Source organism: Onychostoma macrolepis, chromosome 01, assembly GCF_012432095.1.
Source record: "Onychostoma macrolepis isolate SWU-2019 chromosome 01, ASM1243209v1, whole genome shotgun sequence".
In the NCBI taxonomy this organism is placed as follows: domain Eukaryota; kingdom Metazoa; phylum Chordata; class Actinopteri; order Cypriniformes; family Cyprinidae; genus Onychostoma; species Onychostoma macrolepis.
The window spans coordinates 2,771,290-2,781,178 of record NC_081155.1 but is presented as its reverse complement, the minus strand read 5'-3'; the positions used below and the strand labels follow the sequence as shown (position 1 = coordinate 2,781,178).

The following is a 9,889-nucleotide window of genomic DNA, read 5'->3' as shown; positions in this document are numbered from 1 at the left end:
TTAAAAACAACATGGTTTGTGTGTTGGAACAAACCTCTGCAGAGCTCCGGCGCCCCAGGAACTGGGCTAATGTTAAACAAAGTCTAATTTAAGACCATTTACATGCTTCTTGACTATAACCGCCTTTCTGAAGCCCCGCCTAAAAATCCGTTATTGACCGTTATTCTGATAATGACTGTCTGTTGCACTATGATCTTTTGCTCTTCTAATAGAAGTCTGTTTACAGTGCATGTTTAAATATTATGACAATTCAAATATATGAGAGTAATTTGATCAAAGTAAAAACAAACAAACAAAAAAATTAATAAAAAGTTCCTAAAGATTGGCTTTATTTGATATTTTTAACCGATTTCGTAAGAAGCATCCAATCGTCTAGGGTTCCTCAAATCTTTCCCTGGAGGTCCAATCCACTGCAGAGTTTAGCTCCAACCCTGATCAAACTCACCTGTCTGTGATTTTCTAATGATCCTGAAGACATTGATTAGCATGTTCAGGTGTGTTTGATTAGCGTTACAGCTAAACTCTGCAGGAAAGTGGATCCCTGGTCTACAGCTTATGCACATCAGGCTTTTAGATGATTAGTCCACATTTTTACTCTGTAATTAAAAAAAAAAAAAAAGTTAAAAGTTACTTATGACATTAAATCAAAATTGACATAAAAGTTGAAATTCAATTAAAATAAAACTCATTTTTATTATTATTGTGTGTGTGTGTATACTTTTTTTTGCTTGTTTTGTAAAAACTGACACTTACAGAGTGCATCCAGATAGTAGCTCTCCACATTTGACTTATTCAAAAATAGATTAAAGATGAATGGAAAACTGTATTTACCTTGGCATAGTTGAATAATACGAGTTCTGTACATGGAAATTATATACCTTGAGCCTCAAACACTGTTTCCTCCTTATGTAAATCTCCTGCATGCAAAAGACCACTGAAAAAGAGGTCAATCCCAAAACAACATGACTGTGACATTACAGTCGGGATCATTAATGTTTACGCCCCCAATATTTGCATAACATATACCAGCCCCTGTTCTAGGCCAGCCGGACCTGTACAGCCAAATCATCGATGCAGTGTTGCCAGATATTGCTAATAAAACAAACAAAAACTCATAAATAAAAATAAACCGAAATTATTTCAAATATTTTGCAATTAAGATAAGATAAAATATATCACTGACCCTAAACTGCAACGTCCTACTTTATTAACTTTCTAAAGTGTCCAAAAACGCGTATAACAGCCGGATCTGGCAACTCTCTCAAGCCTCGTCCACTCCACCAGCGTCTCGCAGCGATCATGTTCATACCACTGCAAAATCTCCCAAAGTCTGTATCTTCGTCTGATACTGGCTCAAACATAAAAGACTGGATGCCTAATCTCTCCATCGTTCATGCCGGACAGTAGAGATCTGTTTGCTGTGTGCGCTACTGAAATGAACAGCAATCAGAGCAGAGCTCAACATTATTATTCATGACCCTTACAAATTAGGTAATAGCAGACCATTTCATTCTAGGGACAAGTCCCAGGGTTGTAAATGGACATGTAAAACCGTTTCTGGAGATTTTTTTACCTAAGCCACATACCTTCTATGTAGATATCAGAGAACAATTTCAAATATGGAACGTATTCTATGGCACCTTTAAATTTATTTTCCTAAAATTCTACAAACAATACCCAACGATGACAACATGAATGAAGTTTGTTTGAAATCTTTGCAAATTTATTAAAAAAAAAAAAAATCACATGTACATAATACGGGTGATCCCGAATAGTCGAAGATTCAATGCTTCGATAGGAGGAGCCTGATTCCATACCAATCTCACAGTTGAATATTCGCGGGGGGTTACGATTATGCCATTCTGGCAATTATCTGCCATTCTTCACCTCTCAAGCTCTGTCAGGTTGGATGGGGCAGACACACATTTTCAGGTTTCTCCAGAAATATTTGATTGTGTTCAATCTCAGGCTCTGGCTGGGCCACTCAAGGACATTCACAGAGTTGTCTATAAGCCTTCTGCTCAGAGGTTCTGAATGCTCTGGATTGGGTTTTCATTAAGGCTATCTCAATATTTTGATGCATTACGAGTCCCTCAGTCCCTGCCGCTGAAAAACAGCCCCACAGCATGAGACTGCTACCAGCACACTTTACTTTTGGGATGGTACTCTGCAGGTGATGATCAGAGCTGGTTTCCTTCAAACATGCTTAGATTTCAGATTCATCAGACCAGAGAATTTGTTTCTCACAGTCTGAGGGTCCTTTAGGTGCATTTTTGCAAATTCCAAGTGTGTTTTAATGTGTTTACACCAGGGGTAGGCAACGTCGGTCCTGCAGAGCCGGTGTCCTGCAGAGTTTAGCGCCAACCCTAATCAACGTTGCCTACCCCTGGTCTACACTGAGGAGAGGACTGAGTCTGGCCACACCACCATACAGCTCAGATCAGTGGAGTGTTGCAGTGATGTTTGTCCTTCTGTAGGTTTCTCCTATCTCCACATACGATCACATACCATCAGGGTAAAGGCTAGAAGGGATACGTATGGTGCTACTGGGCATGTGCACATCAATACAGCGTAACTTTTGCCAATTTTGAACACAGAAGGACCACCATTCAAGTGGGAATTAAATATGCCATGGAGGGATATATAAAAGATTTTAAAATAAATATGGTGGCTAACTCCATTAATTTGGAAGCAAGGGTTTACAGATCACAATGCAAGCGGAAGTTGAATGCTTAAGGACATTTTGCTCTGTCTCGTTCTTCCATTTTTGTAGCATAAACACCATCAAACCAATGCGAGCTTTGGATCTTCCAGTGTTTCTCTATAGCGCTGAAACCTAAAGATGTCCGAGTTCCACTCCCTGTGCAACTGATACTTGACTGCCATTGGCTCATCTGCGTTCGAGGGGAGGGGCTTACCAATAGGTCAATTGCTCAGTTTGGCCAGGAGGCCAGCTCTAGGAAGAGTCCTGGTTGTCATAAACTTCTTCCATTAAGGGTAACAGAGACTACATGCTTCTGTGAACCTTCAATGTTGGTTTGTGCTCTGACATGCACTGTTACATACAGAAACACTGTTAACATGCTACTGTTTTTTTTTTTTTTTTTTATAAATTTGCAAAGATTTCAAACAAACTTCTTTCATATTGTCATTATGGGATATTGTTTGTAGAATTTTGAGGAAAATAATGAATTGAATCCATTTTGGACTAAGGCTGTAACATCACTTTTTCCACATTTTGTTAAGCACTGTGAATACTTTCCGGATGCACTGTAAATGATGAAATGAGGAAATGATGAAAGCATCAGCAGAAATAAAGCCTTTTTATTCACAGACCAAAACATAAGGTCGCTATGATGATTCTGGAGCCGTGTGTTCTTTAGCGTGTTTGTTCTGGTGGGTCTGAAAACTACCTAAATAAGCGAATCTCTCGCCGCAGATGGAGCAGGAGTAAGGTTTCTCTCCTGTATGAACTCGCTGATGGACCTTCAGGACGTCTGATCGAGCAAACATCTTATCACATTGTGAGCATTTGAAAGGTCTTTCTCCGCTATGAATCCTCTTGTGGTTTTGTAAATTACTATGTTTACTGAAACTCTTCCCACAGATGCTGCAGTGATATGGTTTTTCTCCAGTGTGGACTCGCTTATGAAGTGCAAAATGAATTGGACTAGAAAAGCTCTTCCCGCAGTAGGAGCACAGATACGGTTTCTCTCCGGTGTGAGTCCTCTCATGATAGTTCAGGTAGGATTTGTGGAGGAATCGTTTGTCACAGTGTTTGCACTGAAACGGTTTCTCACCTGAGTGCATTTTTTGGTGTGACTGTAGACTAAATAACTGCCTAAAGGTTTTCCCACATTCACTGCACTGGTACGGCCTCTCATTGGTGTGAACACGCACATGTTTCTTCAGATGAGATCCATACATGAATCTTCTCTCGCAGTGAGGACACTTGTACGGTTTTTCTCCCGTGTGGATTCGCTTATGAACAACAAGATTTCCTTTGGTGCTGAAATACTTGTCACATTCGCTGCAGTGGAAAGACTTTTCGTCATGGGTCTTAATGTGAATTTTCATACTCTGAGCAGTGGTGAAAAAAACCTTCCCGCACCGTTCACAGCAAAACTCCTTCCTGCTGTGCTCTTTTGAATGAAGTCTCCTCTCTTCTGCGGTAGGAAAGCTGATGTCACATATATTGCAGCTGAAGTCTTTCTGTTCTGTGTGTTTTCTCTCGTGTCTCGCTAAATGACCCTGTGAACTCAGTGTTTTTCCACAGGTGGCACAAGGAAAACTCTTGGTCTGAAGCTGCTCTTTTGAGGTTGAGACTGCTTCTTCATCTCCATCAGAGGATGAACCACAACTGACATCTGAAAGGAACAAAACTTTAATAAAACAACCTTAAAATGTACTTGAATAGAGTTGGACAGATATTTTGTTAATAAATTATGTAGATGTTGTCCAAGTCAAATCGACACTAATAAAATACAACTCTTGCTTTCCACAGCTTGGTGTGTAGTAAATGTTCCACACAAAAGCATATGTCTGCATGATGCTTTGTTATTTTTACTATTACTATTATGCTACTCGTATAAATAATTGTCACAATATACCACAACCCCAAATTAGAGAAATTTGGGTCATTTTGTAAAATGCAATGAAATCAAGAACCTGCGATTTGTTCATTTTCTTAAATTCTCTTATTTAATTGACAAAAGTACAAAGAAAGTAAGATCTCCAATGGTTTCACATGTTTAGTAAATATAAACTAATTTTGATTTTGATGGAAAGGAAAAGGAAAGGACAGGATGTGACGTGTGGCCAAGTATGGTGTCCCATACTCAGAATTTGTGCTCTGCATTTAACCAAGTGCACACTACGGGTGGGAATCTTCAGGCACTTCGCGATCCGATTCAGACTGAAATGAATGGGATCGTGTCGCTTTGTCGCTTGTAGTGTAGACGGGGCTTAAGACCACCCGCAGAACCATTGAGAGATCTTTAGAGGGGATAAGGCATGGTCTCTGAGGATTCAACCTCCTTGCACCTCTCAGGAATCTGAAGGCCCTTTCGCGCCGTGTAGTTCTAGGAACTTAGTTCTGGAACTAGCCAGCAGGGTCATTCCTAGAGGACCAATTTCTCCCTCTGGCCATATTCCTGGTAGCGACATCTTTATTCTCAGCATTTATAAGCACTAACAGCTGGAGAATGGAGGACATCGTGATCGGAGCTGTTTTTTTTGTTGTGCGTTTTCTGATAACGGTTATGTTATGCAAATGCACAGTTTACGTGATTGAAAGGGCATGAAAATCTGACTAGGGGCCAGTTTTACTAACAGTCTTTTGGCGTTAAAATTGTATTGTCAGGTTTTACTAAAGACACGCAGTGACAAATTAGCACTGAAAAGGCGTGGACACAGTTATTTTGCGCCTAGCCTTACTGAATATGCATTTGTGGGAGTGTCCCTTTTAGACGCAAAATTTATGGGAGGAGAGTATTCAAATGAATCACGCAACGCATTTACTAACATTTGTGCTCGTCAAATTACCGGCATTTGCGCCATCATCTAACGTCCCAAAAAAAGCATGTCAAACTATTTTGCGCTTGAAATTATTGTTGCTAGGAGGAGGCACCACAGAGAACAGAAAGCGCGTGGTAGAAGGGAGAGGGTTTTTTCCACATGTATTAATTTACTATTCTTTAATTTGCACAATTGTTAGTAAATCACCCGCAGAAATTTCCCCTCCCATCAGCACTGTTTTGGAATGGCCCTCTCGTGCTAATTTGCCCCGTTTAATAAAACTGGCCCTAGATCTCCTATGACAACTAGCAGTGTTATCATCGAGGCTGAGAAGAGAACACAACGCTGCAGACAACAGGTACATGCCATTATCTGTTTTCCATGTTCTTGTATATTTTTACATGGCTTTTTAAAAATGCCAGGTAGCCGGTGTTTCATATGCGTTTGGCCAATTAGCGAACATTTACGTTACTTGTAGTTCTTATATAGCCAAAAAAAAAAAAAAAGCCACAAAGCAGTAACTTCTGTTAATAGTTCTAGGAACTATGGAAAGGTTCCTCGCATGCGAAAGTGCCTTAAGCAGATTGTGATGCACAGCAACCATTCCTCCACTTGGGGAACCTCTGTAAAAAACCCTCGCACACGTCGAGGGTTGTAAAAATGGAGGAGCCAGTGTACCGTGTTCTGGCAGAGAAGGATGCCTTCCACACTTTTCAGAAATCTTTGTGCACTTCCGCGAAGAAAGGAACTGGGACGGAGCATGGTTGAGTGTCATGCTTGGATCCAAAGTACCGAACGTGATCTCTAGTGTCTGAACTGTGACTTTAACGTAGAAGTGATCGACTGAAAGGCAACCGCTGTCACCTAACTCAGTCTGCTACTACATAAAGAAATGCAACTGAATCTCTGTTACTCACGAAGAAAGCTACAAATCAAATTTATGCATTTTTGCCACCAGGTTTTCTGGGCCCAAGCTCATCTCAGATAGACAATAATACAGTGGAAATGTGTGCTGTGCTCAGATGAGTCTTTGGGAAAAAAATGGACTTTCGAGCTCTCTGTCCCAAAGGGACATCCGGACTGTCACCATTGACTGATGCAGAAGCAAACATCTGTCATAATATGAGGGAGCAGCAGAGCAAACGGCACGGGGGACTGGAATATATGTGACGGTACCGTTGACACGGAGGCATATATTGTGACCGTACAGAGACACGCAGCCATCAAGATGACGTCTTTCATGGGAATTCCATGGTTATTCAATTAAGACCCTGCCAGGACTCATTCTGCATGCATGACAACAGCATGGTTTTGTAGACACAGATAGACGTTCAGTTGTGTTTTCAAATATTATGCATGTAATTTCACAGTATCCACCTCCTAAATTATTACACCTTTGTGCAGTCACAATTCCATAGTGGTAAAAATTTACTCAGGCCAGTGGTTTGTGTAACATGCATTTTTTGTATGACGGTCTGATGAGGATTTAATTGAGGAAGAGCAGGAAGAAGCCCATTCAGTGGTGAGTGATATTTAATTCATTATATTGGCCGGGCTGTTTCTGATTTGTAAGATTATTACTCAATAATATTGTCTAATTTATGCAAGTTATTTTTAGCCTTTATGGGATTATGACATGCGCATTGAGTTTGTTTATATTTATTTATAAGGAAGGGGATGGGGGGCAACTGGACTCAGTGTTAAACATCCCTCGTTCCCAACTTTTTTGGAGTGTGTTGCAGCCATCAAAATCAAAATGTATTTAAATGTACAAAATACAATTAATTTGGTCAATGAAAACATTGGAAATCTTTTCTATGTACTTTTGCCTTTTTTCAAAATGTACCATTTTTTCTGATTTGGGGTTGTACAAAACAAACAATTTGATATTTGGCCAAATCAAGCAGCCCTAAGAACAAACCTGGAGCTCTTTAAAAAAAAAAAAAAAACTCATTTTTAATCCCAATCTATTTTTTTTCCTGTAAATTGTCCAGCCCTGCCAACATTTTCCATCATGTTCCCAAATATCTCAGAGAACCTGCACCATCGGTCAATATGAGCCTGATCCTGCAGAGTCTCTGCTGACATTCAACGGTCATCAAAAACAACAAAAGGTCATAAAAGAAAGAAACAAACCTGGAGGAATGAAATCGTCATCTTTCCCATCATCCTCCTGCTCTTCCTCGTGACTCTGTTGTTGTTCCTCTGCGGTGGTTTCTTCTGCTCTGCTCTCGATCAGGTTCCTGCAGTCCACCAGTTTGACGGAGCACATCTTCAGCGGCGTCTGCAGCATCTGCTGTTCTCCAGCGTTACAGTCAGAGGTTTGATCAGTGGATTCATGATCCTGAGCGTCAGTATAACAGAGTAAAGTGAGGCTGAGCTCTGAGTCCTGTGTGTCTCTGGATCTCTGATCTCTGACGCTCCAGACTGAATCCTGAGCTTCTGTCCCATCAGCCACACGCACTGAAACCTTCTCCACATCCTGACAAACACAATCAGTGATATATTTAGTAATAGCATGATTCAAAATAAGACATTAATTCACATAACAAGCAGTCCATATTAGCAGCTAAAGATGAAATGAAGAGCTGTTGAAACCTCTCTGTTCAGTTTGTCTCCTCTTTCTCTCAGCTTTGCCTCCAGTGACGCCACCTCTTTCTTCAGCCGACAGATTTCTGTGATGAAATCCTCAATATCCAGCATGGACAGATCAGTTCCTACTGATTTACAGCAGATCACATCCACCTGCGCTTTCATGATCAACATCTGAACACAAACACATCATGATTATTAAAGACGCATTTATAATGGTCTGATAAAACTCGTTTACATATGATTAGGGGTCTCCTCAGATTGCTTTAATTTATTTTATTTTTAAATATCACATATCTTAGTCTTTCATATAAGATGTCATTTTTACACAATAAATACTAAAATTATACGTTTATTAGAGTGAATGGCCAAATATTTTTTATTAATTTTATATTGTATATTTGACCATTAACAATGTAAACAAACTTTCATTATATTAATGTAATTCAGTCAAATTAACTTCATATGGCCAGTCAATCTTACTGATTCTTAGTTTAAAGAATATTTACAATAACTTTTTATGGTTTTCAACTGAATGTCTGGGTTAATATGGTAAAACAGTCAAATCTAAAGATAAAAAGCATTTGATAAAACGGTCCAAATACAAAACAACAATTTTTAAATCTAGGTTCAAATGAAAATTAACCTAGAGACACAAGTGTGCTCAAGAAATCATACAAATGTTATAAACGCGACTTCTAGGATCAGGAATACTATAATACAACATAAACGTCACATTTATTTATACATCTCAGCTGCTGGGTTTGAGTTGTATTAAAACAAACTATTCTGCTCGCCTCTCTGTAAAATGTTAATCATTTAAACATTTCATTTTTAGTTTGATCAGATTTAAGACAGCTCCCGGAGGCGCGCGTCGTGGGCGGAGCTAATGAGTCGCGAGCGCGCGCAGCTTTTGTGTTGCGTTCCTCTGCAAGCTGTGATATAACATGAACTTAAACTTTATTATTTTAAATTAACAATGACTAACAATCAGATCCAGCTTGTTTGGAGGGGTTTTAAAATAAACAATGTTCAGCTAAACACATAAATACACCGTGGCAATATCCCTGGGTAACTTTTGATTGACTAATTATTCGTGTTGTTTACATTACATGCACTTGCGTGCCAATTTGAAACAAAACACAGACATTTGATTCCATTTAACTTACCGCCTGCGGTTTCGACTCATGACCGGGATCTTTTATTTCTGGGATCGCTGCATCTTTCATTATCAAACGATCTGCAAACCCAGCGTCAAACTGGGCCTTGTTTATAAAACATTCATCGCTGAAGTGACGGGAACAAACAAACACATGTGTGCATCTCCGCTGCTGCCCCGGAAACACAAACTGCATCCACTGTTCCCTTAACGCTGGGTTCTTTGGGAAGCTGTACAAGCTTATCTTTCCCTCACAACCAAAAACACACTTTTTTGGTGACATTGTTGATTTTGTAATCTAGAAACAAGAAGACAAATCCTTCTGGAGCCAGTCCTGTGCTCTTGCTCTCGCTTTGTTTGATGTGTGTGCGCGTGCTCTTCCATGGGAAGTGACGAGGAGTCCCGCCCTTTATGACGTCATAGAGGGCCATACTGGGAAAAACGTACTATTTTATTATTTACTTATTTATTACTTTTTTTATTTTTATTATTATTATCATTGTCTATCATTTTATGTTGAGGGTTGTATTATTTTGTGGATGCTGCTTTTTTTTTTTTTTTGAGCATTAAAAAAAATAAATTGCAAACTATGGTTGAGCTAACTGAGAAAAAATGCAATAA

General features: G+C 39.5%; 1 protein-coding gene across 1 annotated transcript; it reads right to left on the bottom strand.

The window, feature by feature from the left end:
* Positions 1-3,307: 3,307 nt before the first annotated feature.
* Positions 3,308-9,663, bottom strand: LOC131527559 (zinc finger protein 154-like). Its single transcript, XM_058756792.1, has 4 exons — positions 9,279-9,663; positions 8,116-8,283; positions 7,654-7,999; positions 3,308-4,367 (listed from the first exon to the last, which is right to left on the bottom strand). Exons 1-4 carry the CDS (start codon positions 9,549-9,551, stop codon positions 3,352-3,354), a joined length of 1,803 nt encoding a protein of 600 aa, XP_058612775.1. The 5' UTR covers positions 9,552-9,663; the 3' UTR covers positions 3,308-3,351.
* Between the last annotated feature and the right edge of the window lie 226 nt (positions 9,664-9,889).